Raw genomic sequence first — 25553 nt, forward strand, 5'->3', positions numbered from 1 at the left:
ATAGTGACTGAATAAAATAAAATATAATATATATACAAATAAAATATATCGGTGGAATTTCCCTTTCAGGGGCAGGTGTCTGGCCGCTGCAGTAAAACAGAGTGAGACAGTCTGCCTAATCTCTTTATCTCTCAAAATGAACGGAGCCCTTCTAGATTAGTTCTAAATGCTTAATATGCAGCTGTGAGAACCAGTTTGGTTGCATCTGTAATTTATCTGCGTCCCAAACTCCAAACTACAGCACTAAATCACACGGCGCACCGCCCTTACAAGTGCACTCATTAGTGTAGAGTGTAAAGCACAGAAGTGCGCGGTTCGGGACGCAGCCTCAGTTATGTTAGCTTAAATTTCAGAGCGCGAGGCTGAGGTACGTCACTCTCTCTGGCAATCAATAAGAAGTTCTCTTAATGAGGTAAATAAGAAGTCATGAAGAAACGTTCAGATTACAGACGCAGTGTAGTTTGAGGCTAATATCGAGACGACACGCTTTGAGCATCTCTCTGTTCATACATCCATCATCTAAACCGCTTATCCTTCTGGGTCGCGGTGGGGTGCTGGAGCCTATCCCAGCTGTCATTGGGCGGAAGGCAGGATACACCCTGGACAGGTCGCCAGTCCATCGCAGGGCAGACAGACAGACACACTCACACTCTTAGGGGCAATTCAGCATGTCCAATCAGCCTGACTGCATGTCTTTGGACTGTGGGAGGAAACCGGAGTACCCGGAGGAAACCCACGCAGACACGGGGAGAACAGGCAAACTCCACACAGAAACGACCCTGGTCACCCGGCCGGGAATCGAACCAACTCTTGCTGTGAGGCGACAGCGCTACCCACCGCGCCACCGTGCCGCCCTCTCTCTGTTCACCAGCTTCTCATTCCAACTTTCCGTTCCACCTTAAGTGGCACAGAGGTTACATTACGGCGCCTGTACAGCTAACTGCTACACGATTTAAGGTGGAACCTGTACGGCTAACTGCTACACGATTTAAGGTGGAACGGAAAGTTCGAATGAGAACCCGGCGTAGAAGAGACGAACGACAGCTCCGTTTCGGTGACCGGAGTCATTCCGGGTCGAAAGTAATTTCTCTCCGTAATCCGGTATCTGAATCCCAATCAAAGTCCGACACCGCCAGAAAACAACCCTTTAAAATGAACTAAAATATCAGAAAAGCTGCTGCAGTGGGTTGTTTACGTTGCCATGGTTACGGTCACAGCGCAGATCAAGCAGAGAAGCGGAGCTTTTAGCTAATTTACGGCTTTTAGCTCCATTTTAGATCTGGTTAATGACCATCAGCTCATATTACTGAGAACCAGGTGGAAACGATGAAGGTGTTTATCTAGTTTTATAGTGCCAGGTTTTCTTATTTCTATATAATAATAATAATAATAATAATAATAATTTACTGTTGAGCTAAATATGATTGTAGGAATCAATTCAACACATTATATGTAATTTTATTTCACCTAATAGCTCTAATATTTTCAGTGAGTCAGATCAATCGGCTCAGATCGTTAATAAGAGTCGACTCTACTCTTTCGGCTCCCAAACGGCTCTTCATTCAGCAGCATTGTCCGTTTATTGATTAGCCAAGTTAACAATATTGTTTATTATTTGTTTTTCAGTAAAACCTCCGTCTGCTTTCTAATGAAATGTGCATTGTGTTTGTTATGAAACGAAAAAGTTAGATGTTGATAAGTAGATTAATCAAAAAACGGCTCCTCAGTGCGAGTCGGCTCCCAACGCTCATCTAAAAGATCCGACTCAAAGTGCCGACTCCTTCGCGAACGACCCTTCTCTGCTGGCTCGTTGGTTAAACAGCGTACTGATAGGCGGGACTGCGGGCGACATTACTTTACAATGAGACTGAGAATACGATGGGATTATCAACAATGTCGATACGCAAACAGCGCAGCAATGTTGACAGTGCTTCTGACAATGTTGTACCAACGTTGCAAGAAGTTTTTTTTGTTTTTGTTGTTTTTTTAAAATGCAGGTTTACGCAGAAGTGAAAAGTGTAAGCTTATATTTTATAAAAAAAATAAAATTATTTTTTTTAATAATAACAACAACAATAATAATAACATATAACGAAGACATTCAAAGAGATTTAACACTCGGTTACTTTCAAAACTCAGACCAGAAGCTTTCTTTCTTCTTTCTTCTTTCACAGAAAACGTAAGCAGTGACGTAACGACGGGTCTGACCGGATTGCAGCTTCTTGTGCGAGTCGGATCAGTTGGTTCGGCTCACTGATGAGAGTCGACTCTTTCGGATATCTTGTGTTGTGTTTGTATTTAAATAGAAGTAAAAGACAGAAAGTGCTCACACCACAGACTGCATACAGGTGAGATTACTGTACATTACTCAGGTGAGCTTTATGCTGTGTCTGCTGCCCTCATTTCACATTTTAACTCATTTAAACTCAACTCGGGGATTTGACAGAGCAGCGTTTCTCAGTAAGCAGGAGAACTCGAGGACTGACCAGTGGGAATGGTCTTTAGCTCCTCTCCTGCTGGACAGGCCTGTTTTATTGGCCTGAGTGTTTAGGCTAACTGGGAAACCCTGCTTTGTGAGTCGGCTCCGTTCACATAAAAGAGCCTGACTCGAAGAGTCGGTTCTCTGAATGAACCTCGTACAGGAGTGTGGAGGAAGTTTTCCCTCGTCCGCTTTTTCTTTTTCGAAGAATGGTTTATATAACTCTTCTTCGACGATGCTGACGGTGGTCGAAGGTGACGATGATCCATACTGGTTTAGTTTTAGCGCTGCTGAGTTTGAGTTTTCTTCTGCCTGATGTTGCTGGAGGTGAGTTTTCTGTCCTCTTACTCGGACGGAAGTTTGAGAAGTTAGTTTCACTTTTAAATGAATCAGACTGAATATAAGGTAACCTATAGATCACTGTGTCAGTTATTCTCTTTATAGTGTTGATTAATGTCAGTAAATCAGTGCGGTTAAACTGATTCAGTGTCTGATTAAACTGCAGTATTAACTATTTACTAAAGGCCGGTTAAGCTTAGCTCGGTTCAGCTCAGCTCAGCTCGGTTCAGTTCAGTTCAGCTCAGCTCAGCTCGGTTCAGCTCAGCTCGGTTCAGTTCAGTTCAGCTCAGCTCAGCTCGGTTCAGCTCAGCTCGGTTCAGTTCAGTTTGTATTGAAATGTTTATGGTCATTAAAGGCCTCAACTGGCGAATGTCCAGTTAATCACCTAACTAAAGATTCTCCAGAGTACAGACGGTGTAACACTGTGTGGAGTATAAACAGAATAATATCTGGTAACATATGAACGAATGGCTGAACGGAAATGGAGGCCTTGAACAGAGAAAACTAATCTGAGGTTTTTGTTTTGGGGCGAGTGAAGCTCAGGAGAGCTGAGGAAGTCTGTAGACTGAGGAATGTGCGCTGCTGTTGAGAGATTAATTCCCAAATTCCAGTATGAAGAAGGAAACTGGTATCTGCGACAGAAGCCTGGTCAGATCTCAGTGCTCTAAGTCTAGTTTACCCTGTTCACTCTATTTACACCAGTGTTTTACACCAGAGGCGATGGTGACAGTGTTCTGGAGGTGATGGTGACAGTGTTCTGGAGGTGGTGGTGACAGTGTTCTGGAGGTGATGGTGACAGTGTTCTGGAGGTGATGGTGACAGTGTTTTAGAGGCGATGGTGACAGTGCTCTGGAGGTGATGGTGACAGTGCTCTGGAGGTGGTGGTGACAGTGCTCTGGAGGTGATGGTGACAGTGTTCTGGAGGTGATGGTGACAGTGTTCTGGAGGTGATGGTGACTGTTCTAGAGGCGATGGTGACAGTGTTCTGGAGGCGGTGGTGACAGTGTTCTGGAGGTGGTGGTGACAGTGTTCTGGAGGTGGTGGTGACAGTGTTTTAGAGGTGGTGGTGACAGTGTTCTGGAGGTGGTGGTGACAGTGTTCTGGAGGTGGTGGTGACAGTGTTCTGGAGGTGATGGTGACAGTGTTTTAGAGGCGATGGTGACAGTGTTCTGGAGGTGGTGGTGACAGTGTTCTGGAGGTGGTGGTGACAGTGTTCTGGAGGTGGTGGTGACAGTGTTTTAGAGGTGATGGTGACAGTGTTCTGGAGGTGGTGGTGACAGTGTTCTGGAGGTGGTGGTGACAGTGTTTTAGAGGTGGTGGTGATAGTGTTTTAGAGGCGATGGTGACAGTGTTCTGGAGGTGGTGGTGACAGTGTTCTAGAGGTGGTGGTGACAGTGTTATGGAGGTGGTGGTGACAGTGTTTTAGAGGTGGTGGTGACAGTGTTTTAGAGGTGGTGGTGACAGTGTTCTGGAGGTGGTGGTGGTGACAGTGTTCTGGAGGTGATAGTGACAGTGTTTTAGAGGCGATGGTGACAGTGTTCTGGAGGTGATGATTGTTCTGGAGGTGGTGGTGACAGTGTTCTGGAGGTGGTGGTGACAGTGTTCTGGAGGCGATGGTGACAGTGTTCTAGAGGTGGTGGTGACAGTGTTCTGGAGGTGATGGTGACACTGTTTTAGAGGCGATGGTGACAGTGTTCTAGAGTTAGTGGTGACAGTGTTCTAGAGGTGGTGGTGACAGTGTTCTAGAAGTGATGGTGACAGTGTTCTAGAGGCGATGGTGACAGTGTTCTAGAGGCGGTGATGACAGTGTTCTAGAGGCGATGGTGACAGTGCTCTAGAGGTGGTGGTGACAGTGTTCTGGAGGTGGTGGTGACAGTGTTCTGGAGGCGATGGTGACAGTGTTCTAGAGGCGATGGTGACAGTGTTCTGGAGGTGATGGTGACAGTGTTCTAGAGGTGGTGGTGACAGTGTTCTGGAGGCGATGGTGACAGTGTTCTAGAGGCGATGGTGACAGTGTTCTAGAGGTGGTGGTGACAGTGCTCTAGAGGTGGTGGTGACAGTGTAGAAATGTATAGAGGTGATGCACAGAAATAGACAATCTTACTTAAGTTGTATTCGTTGTTTGACTAACTTTAGTGTACCTGAATCCTCCACTATGAGACTGTGATATCTGTGAACTACAAACACTGTTTACACTTCGGTATCAGCAGATACTGGATATTAAAAGAGCCCTGAAATTAAATCAGGTCTTGATCAGGATGTCTATATTTTATATGCTTGAGGTAAATTATGATTCAGTTCAGGTGGCATCGGAATGTAAAAGTGCAAAAGAATGAAGTGATATTGAACTTGACTTCAAGAAATTCCTTCATATTAATTACTGTCCCTGTTTATTGTAGTGAAATCATTGTTTAATATCCAGTCTTTTTATTTCTCCACAGATGAACACTCTCTGTGTTATCTCTACACTATCCAGTCTAAAAGCTCTACAGACAGAATCTATGAGTTCAGTGCAGTGACTCTCCTGGATGACAGACAGATTGACTTTTACAACAGTACGAAAGAAACCAGGACTGCTAAACAGGACTGGATGAAGGACATAAATGAGAGAGAGTGGAAAGATGGCACTGAAAAGCTGAAGTCTGATGGACAACAGCTAAACAAGGTCCTCGACAACCAAATGAAGGCCTTCAAACACAATGAGACAGGTGAGGAAATGCTTTTGTCTTTTTAATTAATTTAGATTAAAATATATATATATATATGTTATATTATTAAAATATCTGAGCAGGTGGTCAGTGGGAAATGCTAACAGGAACATAGTGAGCTGGCGCTAGTTCATAGAACATTAATGTCACATTTAAGATAAAAATGTTACTTGAACGGTGTTACATAACATTGACATAACCATGCCATGAGCATATGATAGCATAACAGTTTATTTCATTTCAGTTTATGTTCATTAATATAAGTGTCAGTTATGTACAGTATAACTGTCATGACAGATACATTATGTTTGATTTTAAATTAGCATGCGACACAAATTAAACATCATGGCATCTGTAATGATAATTACCAGTAATGGTAACTTGACACCGTTATATTACTGAACATAACCTGTCATGTCAACTCATGACAGCAAATGATTTCTGCTGCGACATGTCCACACAGCTCTGAAAACATCAGGTCTGAGTCACATTAGGGCAAAAAATCAGATTTGTGTCACTTCAACCTGATAATGTGAATGTAGCCCTAGAAACATGACTGCTGAGCTGCATTGATTGAACACAATTAGGGGGAATAGTGAACTACAACCGCAACCTTTACTGAACTGTGCTTTAATCTGACAAATACTAAAACTAAGCTCACACAAAATCACTGTTTTCTCCTGCGTCCACTTCAGAGTTAGGAACCGTCTCAAAAATGATTTTATTATTATTAGTAGTAGTAGTAGTCCATGTGTATATACACACTTTGTATAGATAAATGAAATTTTATAAAGATAAATGAAAACTTTATCACAGAGACATGATGCTGATCATTTCATTGCTCATGTCTATGAGATTATCGGCGTGTGCTGTAATACAGACAGAAAACCGTGTCTGTCTTTGCTCACATGAATCACTCTTTATATTTCAGATGGTCATTCTCTGCAGTGGAGAATCGGCTGTGAGGGTGAAAAACATTCAGACGGCTCAGTTTCAGGTTTAAACTGCATTAATGAATACGGCTACGATGGAGAGAGTTTAGTCTCTTATAACTGGACCTTAAAGAAATGGTCAGCCTCAGTCGGTCAGGATGGAGTAACAGAGAAGTGGAACACTGGACGTGGTCAGAACCCTGTTCAGAGATGTCAAGAGTGTGTGGAGTGGCTGAAGATTTATTTAGAGTACAACACCACTGAAACCAAACAGAGTGAGTATTTAGAAAGTGGTTATGATCAGAGTAATAATTTATTTATTATTATTTTTAGCTGTAGTGGTATATGTGTTGGTGGTATGTATGTAGTGGTATTATGTGTTATGTAGGTGCACAGAGTGAAGTGGTGATTTTGGTATTAAAGGGTAATTCCACTGATTTTTCTAAACTCCTCCATATTGAGATGTAAACACAGTTTTTATGTGGAATATTGATGATGGGAAAATAGTGATAAATCTGAAATGTATCCCTCCACCATGAATGGGTTTTAAAAAATGTGCTTTAAGCCAAAATCTTCTCAAAGGGGCAGTCGTGGGCTGGAGGTTATGGAACCAGCCTTGTGACCGGAAGGTTGCTGGTTTTATCCCCTGAGCTGACAGGACATGACTGTGTATAGGGCTGCCCACCGCTCTGGGCCAGTGTGCTCACTGCCCCTAGTATGTGTGTGTTCACTAATGTGTATGCAGTGTTTCACTGCACAGATGGGTTAAATGTGGAGGTGAACTTCCCTGTTGTGGGACTAATAAAGGGTAACTGACTTATTATATTGTGCATTTTTTTTCTTTCCAGCTCAAGTGAATGTTTATGTGTTTATGAAGAAATCTGTAACTGACCTGAAGAAGCTGACCCTGACCTGCCTGGCCACAGGCTTCTACCCCAAAGACGTGGAGATTATACTGAGGAAGTCCAGAACTTCGCTGCCTGAATATCTACTAGCATCTTCAGGAGTCAGACCTAATGATGATGGAACCTACCAGCTGAGGAAGAGTGTGGAGATCCAGGAGGAGGAAGCAGCAGATTATGACTGTTATGTGAATCACAGCTCCATCACAGAACCAGTAATTAAACAGTGGGGTAATTATATCTGTTTGTTGATATTGTAGCTGATTGAAAGCCAGTTTGAGGAGATTATGAGAGGAGAGTATTCTTAAGTTACTGCAGTTATTAATGTAATGTATTTGTCATATTTGCTGAACAGCAGTAGAATAGTAGATTTACAGAAACCAAAAATCAGCAAAAAAATTTAAAAAACTTCTGAACATTTGTCTGATTTAATCAACATCAGTATGGATCATTCTAGCAAACTGGCTCAAACACATTTCAGACCTTTAACTGATCTGGGACTTTAGTCTAAATTCCCTTTGCTTTGAGTGACTCTGGACCTTAATTATATGTATTTTATTAAAACAAATGACTAAACATTTAATTTTGTCACTACTAAAACAATCATAACACTAGATAGATAGCTAGATAGGTAGATACTTTATTGATCCCAAAGGAAATTTAGCAAAACTACCAAATGTTTACCAACTTTACCAAAACTTTACCAAAATGTTTCAGTAGTGACTGTTCCACTACTGACAATTTTAACTCGTTTTGAGCGGAACTCAAAAACACAGCCAGTACATGCCTAGCAAACACAGCTTTGTGCACAGCTGTACACATAAAGTCATCATATTTTTTATTAAAACACAAAAAAGTTTCTGCCAATTGTTCTAAAATAATTGAGCGTGTTAGATGTAAACGGTGATTCAGAGTGGTTTGGTGTGAAATGCTTCAAATGTCTTTACAGTGGTGGTGATAGGAACCAGGGGTCGCCATGACTACAACACAAATATAGACATTTTATTTACTATCCAAAACCACCAGTGAACCTACACGAGTCTTCTGAGTTTATATGAATGTTGATGATGGGATACATTTACTTCAAAACAATAAGATCTAACTGCTCACCATGTGGCCATGAGGGATGAGAGATGCAGCCTCACTTCCTGCTCAAAAATGCAGGGGTGTGGCCAAAATACAGCTCCGCCTACAAACTAAAACTCTTTGTGTTTTTAGTGACATAAAAATGTTATTTATTTGAAAATTAAACTCTTGATACATTTAAATTTTCCAACTTCAATCTTTCAACAGTTTGGGTTTGGGCCAGACACCTCCCAATAGAAAGAACCCTATAAATGATGATTTTGTATATATTTAGTTTATAACTATCTCTATTAATGACTGGGGTTTAAATAGATCAGAAGTTTAAACTAATTCTCTAGAGTGGTCCATATCTGGAATTACTTCCCCAACGCCCCATTTCAGTTGTACATTAATATTATAATTTCTGTCAAATTTGATACTCAAATTTGTAAGGCATGATTTGAAAAAGTGTGTTTGCTGCTGTGAGAATTTAATTCTGTTAAATCTATAGAGTGTAAACTGAGCTTGAGTTGTTCATCAGCAGGTGTCAACACTTCTTATGTGCTATAGCTGCACTCTGTATGGTCTATATATATATACACACACACTATACTTCCTTAGAACCTCTTAGAACCGCTGACCAAAATGTTACACACTGGCTCTACAGCGCCCTCTGGTGGAGGATACAGTTCAGACATCTCATAGTTCTTAAATATGAGAATGATCAGAGAAAGAAGCTTATCTGTTTTTCAAAAGATCCAGATGTTATTTTATTTTTTATACTTAAACTGGACGCATTCCTACTTAGGATCTGTTTCAAATAGGAATCAAATATAAACAATATATGTATAAAACAAATTAAAAAATCATGCATCATCACTTGAAATGAATTGAACAGTCGTACAGTAGGTCTTACAGTAGGTCGTACTGTAGGTCGTACTGTAGGTCTTACAGTAGGTCTTACAGCAGGTCGTACTGTAGGTCTTACAGTAGGTCTTACAGTAGGTCTTACAGCAGGTCTTACAGTAGGTCGTACTGTAGGTCTTACAGTAGGTCATACTGTAGGTCTTACAGTAGGTCTTACAGCAGATCTTACAGTAGGTCGTACTGTAGGCCTTACAGCAGGTCTTACAGTAGGTCTTACAGTAGGTTGTACTGTAGGTCTTACAGTAGGTCTTACAGTAGGTTGTACTGTAGGTCTTACAGTAGGTCTTACAGTAGGTCTTACAGCAGGTCTTACTGTAGGTCATACTGTAGGTCTTACAGCAGGTCTTACAGCAGGTCTTACTGTAGGTCTTACAGCAGGTCTTACTGTAGGTCTTACAGTAGGTCTTACAGCAGGTCTTACTGTAGGTCTTACAGTAGGTCTTACAGTAGGTCGTACTGTAGGTCGTACTGTAGGTCTTACAGCAGGTCTTACAGCAGGTCTTACAGCAGGTTGTACAGTAGGTCTTACAGTAGGTCGTACTGTAGGTCGTACAGCAGGTCTTACAGCAGGTCTTACAGCAGGTCTTACAGTAGGTCGTACTGTAGGTCTTACAGCAGGTCTTACAGTAGGTCATACTGTAGGTCGTACAGCAGGTCTTACAGTAGGTCTTACAGCAGGTCTTACTGTAGGTTGTACTGTAGGTCTTACAGCAGGTCTTACTGTAGGTCTTACAACAGGTCTTACAGTAGGTCGTACTGTAGGTCGTACAGCAGGTCTTACAGCAGGTCTTACAGCAGGTCTTACAGTAGGTCGTACTGTAGGTCTTACAGCAGGTCTTACAGTAGATCTTACAGCAGGTCTTACTGTAGGTCGTACTGTAGGTCTTACAGCAGGTCTTACTGTAGGTCGTACTGTAGGTCGTACAGTAGGTCTTACAGCAGGTCTTACAGTAGGTCTTACAGTAGGTCCTACTGTAGGTTGTACTGTAGGTCGTACTGTAGGTCTTACAGTAGGTCTTCTATTAGATCACACTAGATCCTGAGCTCTGATGGTGGTTGTAATGGTGGAGGTTCAATAGAGATCCAGACTCACCCAGATGTGTTTAAGTGTATCTGTTTCCACAGGATGAAGCTTTTCTGGAGTGCTAGATGAATTTCAGGCATTTCAGTCAAATGGTGATATTTTTTTGTCTGCAGATGGAAAATGCAGTGACTGCCAGGATGGTGTGATTGTAAGAGTGATTGTAGGAGTGACTGTAGGAGTGGTGGCTCTGCTGGCTGTGATCATATATTTTTGTATAAAGAAGAGTAAAAGTAGAGGTGAGTATAGACTGAATCAGTACAGACTCTGTTTAAAGAAGGAACATTAACAGTGATGTAAATACTCCACCATGGACTCTGCCCACAGAACATCTCCAGAATTTTACTAGATCAGTGCTGTCACTGATGTTTCCAGCTATTCTTAACCTCAGTGTGTGACATTAGTGGCAGCTTTAGAGGTGAAATTGGCAGAAAACTTTATAATAACCAGAACCGTAAAGACCCTCCCTTTAGAATTTCACATCAGCCGGTCAGTTCTTAGCAGAGACGCCGTTCTAACAGTCTCTAGTACCCACAGAGCGGCCCTGCTGTGCATGCACATGTCACAGTATAGTGTAGTCACTTAATATTTATAATGTTTTACTGTTTCATTGTTAGTCTTATTCCAGCTGTGTTATTTAGGGCTGCAACACATATTTAATCATATTTGCTAATTCAAATATTCAAGAATTACAGAGACTTTTACCTGTTTTAAGTTTTATCAGTGAACAGTGAGTCTCCAGTAGCAGCGCATCTAAAGAGAGTGAGATAATCTGCCTGCAGGTCACACAGAAACAGTGATTTATATCTAGACTTTGTTCAGGTCAGTCAAATGGTGATATCTCAGCAGCGGTCAGAGGTAGAGCTGTGGAGACTCTGGTTAGTGAGCCGTCTATCCAGAGCAGGAAGAAAGTTAAAACAGAACTGGCCGTTAAGACAGAGACGGCTGAGTTTAGCGCACACTCAGGTACAGATCAGTTTAAATGTGTTTTCTAAGTCGTGTAGAGCACGTCCAGCTGACTCGTATGAACGTCTGCAGAGATTCTGAATGTGACTTTTACTCTTTTTAAATAGATCCAGGTTGTGGATGAATAGTTTTGTTTTGGATTATAAATACAGTTTTTACTTTCAGGTAAAAAAGACAATCATTATCAAACTGTAGCTTAAATAGCAATAAGTAGTCCATCACTGTGGGTTCAGGTGGTCAGTAGTTGGGCATCAAAATGTAAACATAAAATATTTTTACATTAAAAAATGAATAATTTATTTAATTAATTTAAATTACATACTATTTTATGTCTAATTCAAGGAGGTGCAGGAGACGTACAAGCCGAGCCTGTGAATCCTCAGCCGGATGGTGAGTGTTACTGTCATTTCCCACTTCTGGTCATCGTGTTTGGTGATACAGGTTCAGTTTGAGGGTCAGTTTTACAGATTAGATTGTCTTTCTTATCTCCACACTGTGAGTTTCTCCTTTAGCCTCTGGTACAAATCACAGACACTGAGATTCAGCTCTCAAATGGAGAGATAAGGGTTAATAACACAGGAATGTGTTCAAAGCGCTGGACATTATTCTGTGTTTGAGTGTAAAGACAGAGTTCGGCTGATTTGTGGTTCAGAACCGCCAACAGCTCTGACCACACTTCCCTCTTTAACCTCAACCTGGGAGTGTTTTAGTGACGCCCCCAAAGCGGTCAGCAGGTCAGGGAGGTGATTCGGCTCTTAAACAGTGAACGGCTACTGCAGGGGTTGAAAATATATGAATAAAATCTAAAAACTCAAACTCTAATACAAGCACACTGAACTTTACTGCGTTCAGATTCATTTACAGTTCAGATCTGTAGCAGTTGCAGGTAAACAATCCTGAAATCTGGGCGCGCTGCCCAACTTTTAGCACCTCACACTTCATAAAGCATAAAATGTGACCTGAGCAGGTTATATTTTATAATAAACTTGTTCACAGATATGATTTAATTTTACAGTGTATTAACACTGAGTATAAGGAGGGATTCCCCCCATTTACCCCCCATTGTTAGGTCAATTGTCAGGTGAGATTAATTAGACTGTAATTGTGATCTGAGCTCTGAGTCTCTACACACTGAGACATCTTTACTGAACTGCTGTGTTTATCAGGATGATGATCTGAACTGACAGAACTGCACATTTAACAGCAGCTTTTTAAAGCCTTTTTTGTGATTTTCTTAAAATTAAATGTCAGTTAATAGAAATATTAAAATTCTTAGTGTGAATCAATGCAGTGTTTTTTAGTGTATGATCTTTCTCCACACTTCATTATAATGTCAAAAATCTTTAATTCAAGAATGTGCAAGAGAGCGATGCAAGCCCACAGGTGAGTGTTACTGTCATTTCACACTTGAGGTTCAGTTGTGCAGATTAGATTTCTATTTTATAGAGTTTTTCCTTTTGACTCTGGCACAAAATCCTTGTTTTTGAGTTTAGTTATTAATCTAATACATGTTAACATTCTTACTCAGAATTTCAGAAATTACCTCTAGTGTTCAGTGACGTGGGAAGATGTTTAAGGTTGGGGAGCTGAAATTTTAGCAGCGTTTATGTGACGTGAACGATGACGTCATGTACAATTATTCACCTTTTTTCATTTGACTTTTTTGCTGATTTCATTGTTACTGACACGTTAAACCGCTGATACTAATTTCTCTGCTCTCTCGCCTTCTGGACAAACTTTATGCAAATGAGCTGAGCAGCAACCAATCAGATTGCTGATGTGTGTTGCGGTAATGACTGTGTTACACAGTCACACACTGAGATTCAGCACTCAAAGATATAATGGCTAATAAAAAAGAAAGCCCTGGACATTATTCAGTGTCTAAGTGTAAAGACAGTGTTCGGCTGCTTTGTTTTAAAAAAAGCGGTCAGCAGGTCAGGGAAGTGATTTGGCTCCTAAACAGTGAACGGCTACTGCAGCTACTTCATATATTGAAAATATATGGATAAAATATAAAAACTCAAACTCTAAAACAAACACACTGAACTTTACTGCGTTCAGATTCATTTAAAGTTCCGATGTTTTCATTTCTTTTAGCAGTTGCAGGTAAACAATCCTGAAATCTGGGTGCGCTGCCTCACTTTTAGCACCTCACACTTCATAAAGCATAAAATGTGACCTGAGCAGGTTATATTTTATAATAAACATGTTCACAGACATGATTTAATTTTACAGTAAATTACACCAGTTTTAAGGAGGGATTTTCCCCCCCATTTACCCCTCATTGTTAAATGTTATGTTATGAAGAAAACAACCATAATACACTGAAACAACATTAAACTAAGATAAAACAATGGTTATCGTAATTTTTAACGAGAAAATTCTCACATTTGTGGGTTTGTGTGACTCAAGGTGATGTTTCGTCTGGATAAGATGTGTTTATCTTCTGTGGATTGTAGGGTTTAATGAGACATAACTGTGGTGTGTAATATGTAAAACTCACTGTGTGAGTATCAGTGAATGAATCCTGTGCTCTTTGTTGTACAGCAAAGATTTGGGGACATTCAGCCCAGTTTACATTCAGCTGTGTTTCTGATTCCTGTAGAGACATAAAAGCTGCCCTGTATGATTTTAACAAGCCCCCCCCACTAACCTTCTCACTTTCAGGTGGGACCAGCAATGATGAGTCAGATAATGGGAGTGAAGAGAAAAAGCCAATGCTGCCAGGAAACTCCACTGATGATCAACCAAAAATAACAAATGGTCAGTCTTGTCAAGTGGAGGAGGAGACATGCTGCTGACTTCAGGAGTTTAAGCTCCTGCAGATGATGGTAAGTAGTCTGTAAATGTGGACTTGTGTGGTTGAAACCCTTCAGTCTTACAGTAGAACGTATGTTACAGTTTCTGTGTTGCGTGCATTGAAAACCCCAGGATGCACTTCTCTTCCTGCATATGAATTTGAGGGAGAGCTGAGTTAACTGGGTGGAGATGTTAGAAGTGTGGCTGATTAAATCGTCTGCTGGACTTACTAAGGTTTGAGCAGCTCACTGTAGCCAGTTTTGCCTTTTAAACTCAGGTGTAAATTTGTGTCAGAGTTTTAAAGCTGCTGTTGAGACACAGCCTAGACTGAGACACACAGATCTCACACATGCTGAAAACATCATTTACCAGCAGAATAACATTACTTACAGTCTCAGGATCAGGTAACTGTTTCACTGAAGCGAAATGTTTAGATTTCCCCTCATAGGTTGAAAATATGACGTCTGGCGACTCACTGAGCACCAAACACAAACTCACATTTTGGTTTTGGCAAATTATAAAAAAATATCTCAGAAAGATTATTAATGTTCACAGACGAATTCTACACGTCTCTGTTACACAGTGACAATGTAGCTTCCAGCTACAACTTCTCTGAACATCTGAACAATTCAGTTGAGACTTTAATAAAGTACATAACAAATAGTGAAAATGATTAGTGACACTGACAACTTGAAAACAAAATAGAGCAGCAAATAATGGAATACTAACCATTTTAAAATCTTTTTTTTTAATCTTTGAATTTGCAAAAATACATGGTGAATGTATATTTAGGTATATGGACTTGTTCTGTCCTATGTGCTGACAGACAGATAAACTCTCCCCTTAACATCACCACTCTGAAGACAGTTGGCCCTTGTCCACAGGTTTATTGTTGCAAGGAAAGGTGAAACTAAAATACAGAAAAACAGTATTCAACAATATGTTCCCCTTTAACATTAACCAACAAATGAAATACAATCTTTTGTGTTTTACTGCGACTGGTTAGTGTATAATTATCCCAAATGCAAACAAGGAATCACACTGTATCATGTTCATACACCCATTCTCACGTCTAAACACATGTATAAACTGCCACAAATGGCACCCCAATCAATCCTTAACATAACAACTCTGAAAATGTACAATTTCCAGAAACTAAGGGTCTACGATGATAGATTAAGATAAAAACAATATGTACATACCCACGATGCTATCATAGGCATTTGGATGTGTGCAGATCTCACTGGATTGACCGAGATACAATACAGCTAACTCCCATGAGTTGGACCTGCTCTCACTTCCTGCTATGTGAGAGGCTGCTACATAGCTACTGACACCTAGTGGTCTTTCAGAGAACAACAAACTATTTATATATAATGTAAAACAGCTTTCACAAATGTATTGTGGCAGGACACTCCCCGTCTGATGTGGGTACGCATCACTCGATAATCACGACACGTCATATATCTATGCATCTGGAGGACGAAGAAGTATCACCTCGGTAATAGGCCTAAGGAAAAGTGTAGCCTTACCAGGCTTCATGATCCTAATCTCAACCTGACGCACTTTCTTATCTTTGCTTGGGAAGGTCTGTGTTACTAGTCCAAGGGGCCATTCATTCCTAGGAACCTGGCTGTCCTTGAGGAGAACACTTCCTTTTTCAATGTTTGGTTGAATGGACTGCCACTTCTTGCATGCCTATAAAGTTGGGAGATACTGCTTTCGCCATCTATCCCAGAAAGTGTTGGACAGGTGCTGAACTTGTCGCCACTGGCGCTTGTAGAGGTCTGATTCTCCAAACCCCCCTGCAGGAACAGGAACAACATTCACCTTTTGTGTCAGAAGAGTTGCTGGTGTAAGAATAAATGGATCATCTGGGTCAGTTGTCATGGGAACAAGAGGCCTGGAATTGATAATGGCTGATACTTCGGCCATAAAGGTAACCAGCACTTCATGAGTAAGTGTTCCTTTCAGCTGGAGAAACATGGAGTCCAGAATTCTCCTTGCAAGACCAATCATTCTTTCCCATGTTCCACCGAAATGGGAACGTGTGGTGGATTGAAGGTCCATACACAGCCATGGTCTGATAGGTAAGTCTTCACAGCTGCACCATCAATGTTCGAAGGTATCTTTAAGTCCTTGCAAGCACCAAAGTTTGTGCCACGATCCGAACGGATATGTTTCACTGGCCTGCGCACAGCAAGAAAACGCCTTAGCGCATTGATGAAGCTGGATGTGTCGAGGGATTCTATTACCTCAATATGAACAGCTCTTATACTCAAACATGTGAAGATCACAGCCCACCATTTACTTTGTGAGAGTCCTCCTCTGGTTCGGCGTGAGGAGACACTCCAAGGGCCAAACACATCTAATCCCACATTTGTGAATGGAGGATCTGTGGAAAGACGATCTGCTGGAAGGCTGGCCATTTTTTGGTTGCCAAGTGGAGCTCTTAGCCGTCTACATGTTACACACTGATGTATGATGCTGCTTACTTTCCTCTTCCCACCAACTGTCCATAGTGCTTAAAGTGGACACTAAAGGCCGGATGTCTGGGTCTGAGCTTGGATCAACAAGCTCAAAGCTGCTCTCAGAGGTGTTTGGCTGGGGTGCAGACAGAAATTTGGGTCCACTTAGCCAGTTTGTGTCTTTCAAATGGCTTGCAGTCACGAAACGTGTTGTATGATCTGCAGGATTCTGGTCTGATGGCACATAGTGCCACTGGTCTGGATGGGAGGATCTTCAGATGCGAAGTACCCGATTATTGACGTAGACATAAAAGCGCCTGGTTTCATTACAAATGTAGCCCAGAACGACCTTGCTGTCCGAGTAATACGTTATGGCATCAATCTGAAGGTCTAGTTCTCCTGAGATTAGGTCTGCTAACTCAACAGCAAGCACTGCGGCACAAAGTTCCAATCTCGGTACTGTGTGCTCAGGCCGGGGGGCCAGCTTGGCTTTTCCCATTACAAACCCAATATGACTGTTGCCAGCAACATCTGTGACTTTCATATATATGCCACTGCAGCAATAGCCTTGGTTGATGCATCCAAAAAGACACACAATTCCCTTCTGACAGCCGCTGAAGGTGAAGTTTCAGTATAGGGTCTGGGGATGGAAAGATTGGATAGCTCTGCTAAAGAGGTTCTCCATGACACCCAAACCTCCTCCATTTCTTGGGTTAATGGCACATCCCAGTCACTGTTCTCAACAGTGATTTCTCTAAGAATCTCCCTGCCCTGGATTGTAACTGGGGCTACAAAACCCAAGAGGATCATAGAGGCTGTTGACTGTGGATAAGACACCTCGTCGAGTGGAAGGTTTTATCTCATCAGATACACTGAAGAGGAAGCAGTCTGTTTGGAGGTCCCAATTGAGTCCCAGACTGCGTTGCACTGGCAGCAGATCTACTCCAAGGTCTAGGTCCTTAAGGTCGCTTGCATGATCTTTAGACGGAAAAGCTTTCATGACCTCTTTGCTGTTTGCTGCAATTTTATGCAGCCTCAGGTTTGATCTAGAGAGAGTGTCCTTTTAAGCAAGTCAACAGCAGCTTCCACAGCAGGCATAGACTTCAAACCGTCATCGACATAAAAGTCGCGCATCACAAAGTGCTTAACATCTGGGTCGACATGGAACCCTTCGCCCTGCACTGACTGGTGTAGACAATGAATAACCTCTGCAGGCGAGGGGCTATTACCAAAGACGTGGACCCTCATGCGATAATCCACAATTTCTTTGGAAATGTCATTGTCCAGATACCAGAGAAAACGGAGGAAGTTCCTGTCATCTTCTTTTACCAAAAAACAACAGAACATCTGTTCTATGTCTGCTGTAAAGGCAATTGCTTCTTTTCTGAAGCATATCAGTACACCAATCAGTGTGTTGTTTAGGTCAGGCCCAGTTAACAGTACATCGTTGAGCGATACACCATTGTATTTGGCACTAGAATCGAACACCACTCTGATTTGCTTTGGTTTCTTTGGATGATACACTCCAAACATTGGCAGGTACCATCGTTCTTCTTCCTCCCTGAGAGGAGGAGCCAACTCAACATGGCCATTCTTAAACATCTTGTCCATGAAGCTGAGGAAGTGATCTCTCATTTCAGGCTTCTTGTCAAAGTTGCGCATGAGGGACATAAGACGCTTAAGTGCTTGGGGTCTGTTGTTGGGGAGTCGCTGCCTTGGACACTTAAAGGGTAATGGTGCAATCCAACTGTTGTTTGAATCTTTCTGTAGTCCCTCATCCATTATTTTCATGAAGGATGCATCTTGGATTGAAGGAGCAATCTTAATGTCGTCCTTGGTCCTCTTGAAAACAGTGCGTCCCAGGTGGTCACTCTCACAGGAACAATTCTCCTCAGACAATGGGGGACAGTGATTAAGCACCTGGACATCGCTGTACTTTTCTTTGATACGGAATACATTAGGACATGGATCAAAGAACGTAGGGCGCTGTAGCTCTGTGGTGTTGGTGTAGAAAGTGCTGATTGTCTGGGGTTTGTGGACGCTACCTAGACATACATTGCCTACAATGACCCACCCTAGATCCAGCTTCTGTGCATAAGGCAGGCTGTGTGGACCATTCACCTGTTTGCGGACTTTATGCACTCTAATTATGTCCCGACCTAGAAGAAGCATAATTGGGGCTTGAGGGTCGACTTCTGGGATGAAGTGTGCCACTGACTTGAGGTGTGCATGGTGAAGAGCCACATCAGGAGTTGGTATCTCATCTTGGTTATTAGGAATGTCATTACATTCTATAAGACTAGGCAATGGAATATGGACAGTTCCATCCAGGGATTCCACCTCATAACCACTGGCTCGTCTTCCTACCAATTCCTTTACCCCTGCACATGTTCTCAATGTATAAGGAGCCCCTGGGCTTTGATCATTGAACACCTCGAAGAACTGTGAACGAACTAAGGACCTGTTGCTTTGTTCATCTAGGATCACGTACAGTTTCACTGCTTTGTTTCTGTGACCAGCTGGATATACCTTTACCAGGCATATTTTAGAGCAGGACCGGTCTGTCAGATCTCCACCACAGATCTTTGTGCATTTGCTGGTGACATCAGATTGAGATGTAGCTTTCATATTCTCCCCGCCGTGCTCTGGAGCAGAGTCCACCTTTTCCTTCCATGGTGCAGGTCCAGGGTGAAGCACTACATGGTGTCTTTCACTTTTGCATTCAGAACATTGAATTTTAGTTTTACAGTTCCTAGCAATATGTGATGACGAGGAACAGCATTTAAAGCACACTTTATTCTCCTTTAAATATGCCTTACGATCTTCAATGGGCCTTTCTCTGAATGCACGGCATTCACGTAGAGGGTGTGGTCTTTTATGGGGCACAGCTTGTTGCAATCATCACCCTTGCTTGGATACTCAATAGAATCAAAAATGCCACTGGGCAACACTTCTGTCTTATGGACAGCAACGTCAGGTAGTTTGTTTGACTTCCAAACTGTCTTTTCTGTCCTGGGAACCATATCTGTATGTGACATGAAGTTGAAGCTTGGATCATTTCCAATGCTAGCTTCCTGTTGAACAAAGTCTACAAAGTAGGCAAAGGGAGGGTAGGTAACATGCTTTTGCCGCTTGTAAGATGCACCAACTGATGCCCACTTTTCCTGCAAACGAAACAGGAGCTTCTGTACAATTGGGTTCACTCCTCTTGCTGTGTCGAGGAAGGAGAGACCAGGCAGGTCTCCTTCTTCTATTACCTCTGTTGAGCCATAGATTTGTTCAAGCCTGTCCCATGTCATAGCCAACCCTGCTTCTAGATGGTTGATATGTATTGCCCTTATCTGTTCAACATATCCTGCTGACTCCTTGCCTAGCCATTTTAGCAGAAGGTCCATCTCCTCACTTGGTGTTAGATTTAATCCACTTGTAGCTGACTGAAATGAACGTTTCCAGGCTCTGTAGTTCTGAGGTTTATCATTAAACTGAAGTAAACTTGTAGCTACAACTTCACGTCGAGCAAGGTATCTCATAAAGTCATGAACATACGAGCTGCCATCACCGGAGTTTGGGCCCATAGGGTAGGATGAAGGAGTGGGACAATTTTCATCTTTTGAAGGTGTGAAATGTTGCACTGAAGAAGCATGGTTGCTCTTGAACCTAACTTTATGTGGTACATAGTGACCTTCATCTTCACAGGTGTAAGGCTGTTGTGAGGTAAAACCAATGGTTTGACTGGGAAGCAGTGTTGATTTGGTCTGGAACAAATGGTTTGGCTTCAGGTTTAAGATGAGAAGATGGAACACTGTAGCTAGAACTTGGCTCTGTTTTTGGTAAGAGACCATCCCCATCTTGCTGGAACTCTTTCTCTTGTACTTGGGCTTGCTTGACAACATATTGCTCTGTTCGCTGTGCAGCATCCAAGGGAACAGAATTTAAACTTAACCTGCAGCCAAGTTTCTCCATATTGAAATCAGCTGCAGCTTCGAGTGCTTCTGCTTCGGCAATGGCAGCAGCAGTCTCTTTCTTGTAATTTAGCATTTCCATAGATGCTTCCAACTTAGCCTTTTCCACTTTTAGGCTAAGTTCCTCTTCAGCAAAGGAAAGACATGCTTTTGCTGCTTCTGCTCTCGCTCATGCTCTGGCTGCAGCAGACCCGGTTGATGATGTACTAAATCGTACTGAGGAACACGAAGCACGAGAGCGTGTCTTTAAGGAAAAGGTTTCCTCCATCTTGGCACAGTTTAGTATATCTCTGTTTAGGCCAACTCTGACAGTCGTTCACTGGTTGTGTGAAGACGTTACTGTTATCTGCCAGTCTATACTGCGTTATCCTATGCCCTCCAGAAAGACGTGGTTTCACTGTTCTGTCCTATGTGCTGACAGACAGATAAACTCTCTCCTTAACATCACCACTCTGAAGACAGTTGGCCCTTGTCCACAGGTTTATTGTTGCAAGGAAAGGTGAAACTAAAATACAGAAAAACAGTATTCAACAATATGTTCCCCTTTAACATTAACCAACAAATGAAATACAATCTTTTGTGTTTTACTGCGACTGGTTAGTGTATAATTATCCCAAATGCAAACAAGGAATCACACTGTATCATGTTCATACACCCATTCTCACGTCTAAACACATGTATAAACTGCCACAAATGGCACCCCAATCAATCCTTAACATAACAACTCTGAAAATGTACAATTTAGGGTCTACGATGATAGATTAAGATAAAAACAATATGTACATACCCACGATGCTATCATAGGCATTTGGATGTGTGCAGATCTCACTGGATTGACCGAGATACAATACAGCTAACTCCCATGAGTTGGACCTGCTCTCACTTCCTGCTATGTGAGAGGCTGCTACATAGCTACTGACACCTAGTGGTCTTTCAGAGAACAACAAACTATTTATATATAATGTAAAACAGCTTTCACAAATGTATTGTGGCAGGACAGGACTGTTCTTATTGTTTTTTAGTGAGCTCAAACTTCTTTGTGAATAAAGACAGTTATACTTTATTAATGTGTATAATATATTCAGTGACTCCTTAATGTTTTAATATATCTTTAATTTACCTTTGTTTAATTTAATGACACTGAACCTGACTGTTATAACCCACTTAAGTACTGACAAAAATCTAAAGGCCTAAATTAATAAGCCTTACTAAGTAATTATCATTTTAAATATAGCACAATTTTATGGTCCCAAACTGTAAATTACACACACAGACTACAATGAAATATGGTCACACCTGAAAAACTCAAAACTATCAGGACGTCACCTACAAGAGTGAGAGCAGCATCACCATCAGCCCAGTTAGGTCTGAAATGGAAGCTAACAAAGATAAAATGAGATCAGTTATGTTGTAAATCTTCTGTTTATTGATGTCACACTGGCATTATTTTGTTTTCAAGTTAATTGATTTCTGTCTACCCCTGACCCTCCCTCTAGGTGACGGTGGGGATTTGTCTGGCCTCTCCATCTTCTAACATGTACATCGTAACAGGTGGATGGATGTACAGTGAATTCAAAGGCACTGATTGTATTCAAAGAAGATATGGACCTTATTCTGGCCTCTCTCGACCTACTATACACTGAAATACCAAGATCAAGTTTACGCAGAGGAGCAAACTCTCCAAAGGGCTTGTTACTATTTACTATTTAGCATGTGCAGCAGTGAAGCTAGTGATTAAGGGACCCTTATTAATCCCACAGCGGGGAAATGTCACTCATTTGGATGTACAGTGGATTCATGGCACTGAATGTCTGAAAAGAAGATGCGGACCTTATTCTGACCTCTCTTGGCCCACTGGACGCTGAAATGCCAGTGTAAGGACTACACAGCAGTGCGTACTTTACAAAAGGCCTCAGTTATGTTTTTTTTTTAAGACCAATCAAAACCTTTCAGAATGTGTGGCATTGAGGCTCCTGATGGGGTGCCAAGAAAAACACAGTTGCTGAATGTGACCTCAGAGACATTGGAGGTCACTTTTCTTGAGACAGTTAGAGAACTTGGTGGATCTGCCTGCGTCCATTGTGCAGATATGGGGACTAAACTCAGCATCAGGATATTGTTGTTCCCTCAGGAACATTCCGTAGTGATGATCCACAACTTGGAGATATAAGGTTCGTCTGTCTCTACAGCACACTGACAAATTAAAAAAGGGTTCGTAAAATAAGATGGCAAAGTGTTTAAAAGAGTGATGCCACAGAAGAATCTAAGGAACCCTTCAGTTCATGGTTATTTGAAGCAGTAGTTCTCAAAGCAGCCCAGATGATCCACATTTTTGCTCCAGCCCAACCCGCTGCAAACTCGGTCCCTGAGGACCAGTTTGAGAACCACTGCTTTAAGGAACCATTTCTCTAAATGAGATGTTCAAGTCCAAAGAACCTTTTTAACCCATTTTCACAGCAGCTATAAAATGTAAAATATAACTTCATTAAACTGTAAACACAAATCTCATCCAGTGGAAGTGGTTCTTTGATGGCAATGCTCTAGAGCAGGGGTTCTTAACCCGCGGGTTGCAGTGTGGTGAGAGTGGTGCTACACAACATATGCTGTATCAAACACAGAGAAAAATTAATGTTGACTCCTGAGTGGCTCCAAGGGTCTTTATTGCCTGCTGACCTTTAAGTATTTGTGGTTACCAAATACTATACCAGACTAAAGATCTGAGGTTTGTGGTAAAATGCTTACTAAGGAATGCAGGTCCAGTACGTGAGTAGACTTGGTATCTAATTATTCTTCTCTAATTTCTTGGTGTGTGGGATTTTGGGGGCAGGGGGCTGGAGAGCTGGGTGGGCAGATTGGCAATGCAGGAGTTCGGAAATAGTTTCAACCCCAAAAGAGGGCCACAGTGTGAAGAAGGTTAAGAACCCCTGCTCTAGAGAACCCTTTTAGCATATTTACTTTTAAGAACAGAGAACACAGAACTTTCCTGAGACAAGAATGTGTGGCTATCTGACGCTTCCACTGATGGGGTCTTAAAACTGGATTAAAAATGAATCTATCGCTCTGAGCTGATTGGTGTTTGAAACTGGGATTTCCTGTGTGACCTGATGTCACGCAGTCCAACGCTTTCAGGAATGTTTATATCATCAGTGCAAACTGACAGGCAATTGAGCCCTTCAGGTTATTCATGCTGTTTGTCCTAAAAAGTGAAAGGATACAAAAAATGAATTTTCTTCTCTCGCTCTTTTTTTCTCTCTCTTTCTGTTTCTCTCTCACTCATCATCTAATCTCTCTCTTAAAATTCCAAGTCAGTTTTAAAGTTTTAATTTCCAGCTCTTTTTCAGCACTCAACAGTCAGATACATCAGCATTATTGTATATACATTCTTCAGAGTCTTGCTGAATCCAGAAAACGTGCATTTGCATTTGTTTATTTGGACTGTGTATTTATGTCTTTTGAGTATGTTTTTACACTGTAAATAAAGAAGTAAATAAGTCTTGTCCAAGGTTTTCAAGATTCTTCCACTTCCATTTCAACATTTAAACTGAATAAAGAATTTAAATCTCTGAAGTTTAGCTTAAATGTTTGTTATAAATGTCTTATAACAAAGCTGCTGTTCAGCATGAGCTTTTCAGCATTTCATGATCGTCTGCTTTTGACCTCTTGAACATTTTCATTCCACCTCTGACATGAGATACAGCCAGTTCATCTTTCCCCAGCAGGATCTTTCTTCTGTTATTCCAGGTAAGCTCACCTTAGTGCATCAGCACTATTCCACACCTGGATGTATCAGACTTGAACTTAACACTTCTTCATCTGCGAAGCACCCTTACAGCTCAGTGTAGTCGTTTTAAAGATGTCTTCTAGTGTTGTAATCACTTTAAATGTTTCTGTTGTAAACATCATGGTGGAATTCCATCTGGGATAACTCAGATGATGATGAGATTCCAAAAATGTTAGCACAGGAAACACAGGAAGCACAGGAAAGAGTAACAGGAACTTCCTTTTGGTGTATTTGGTACAGTAATCTGTATTTGCTCATAGCTAAGTTACCTAAACCTGTGCTGCAACCCAGCACTGAAACAGACACATACCTGAGCCCTGAACTGAGCAGATGGGTGTTATTACAAAGCAAACAACCAGCTAAATGTCTCAGTGGTATGGTGAATATAGATATGCTAAAAGTGATTTGTATCTCTTAAAATAAAGCAGAAAATAAAAGTTCTTTAGAGTGATTCCCTACAGGATCCACTTTTGGTTCCATAAAGAAAAACTTTCAACTGAAAAAACATTTTTACTGAATAAGACACGGACGAGCTATATAAAAAGTTCTATACCAATTAAAGTTTTTTTTTTTCCCACAACTGTACATCCTGGTCAAAAACATTCAGGAAACTTTATTGTTAATGTGCATGATGAGTCCATAAGACCTCAAGCTACCCTGCTTGGACTGTACACCTCAGGCTTGACTGCAGGGTCAATCTGTATGTAGTGCTGCCCAGTAAGCAGCGTAATTAAAAAAAAATAGGTTTCAGGGTGTGTATATGCTGTCTGACCTCATTCTATCCCAACATTTCCAACAGTCTTTTTATCATGCCTGCCTATAACAAGTTGCCTCTTTCTGGTTTCTAACTCAGTCCTATTTTGATGCTCCTTGAGTTCACGAGACTGATTTATTGTGTAATGGCTCCATCTTGTGGCTTGAATATGCAACGATCCTGTAGTGCTGTCGGAGGCAAATACAGCCTAACAAGAAATGAAAACAATAAAATGTAAATGCAAACCTCTTTTTGCCATTTCTTTTAACAAACATCTATATAATTTGAAAATTATATGAAATACCTACATTTGCAATTTCGTCTTTCACATATGCACAAGTCATTTGTGACAAAAATAAAAATAAATGTAAAGCAGCTGTTTGTCATTTG

General features: G+C 41.4%; 1 protein-coding gene across 1 annotated transcript; it reads left to right on the plus strand.

Moving 5' to 3' along the window:
• The first annotated feature begins 2628 nt into the window (after positions 1 to 2628).
• On the plus strand, positions 2629 to 23780 carry LOC118802731 (H-2 class I histocompatibility antigen, alpha chain-like). Its single transcript, XM_036563196.1, has 8 exons — positions 2629 to 2806; positions 5260 to 5526; positions 6458 to 6733; positions 7307 to 7591; positions 10550 to 10672; positions 11742 to 11789; positions 14067 to 14230; positions 22125 to 23780. The coding sequence occupies exons 1-7, from the start codon at positions 2740 to 2742 to the stop codon at positions 14198 to 14200; spliced, it is 1200 nt and encodes a 399-aa protein (XP_036419089.1). The 5' UTR covers positions 2629 to 2739; the 3' UTR covers positions 14201 to 14230; positions 22125 to 23780.
• The last annotated feature ends 1773 nt before the right edge of the window (positions 23781 to 25553 follow it).

The sequence above is a fragment of the Colossoma macropomum genome, unplaced genomic scaffold (genome assembly GCF_904425465.1).
Source record: "Colossoma macropomum unplaced genomic scaffold, Colossoma_macropomum, whole genome shotgun sequence".
In the NCBI taxonomy this organism is placed as follows: domain Eukaryota; kingdom Metazoa; phylum Chordata; class Actinopteri; order Characiformes; family Serrasalmidae; genus Colossoma; species Colossoma macropomum.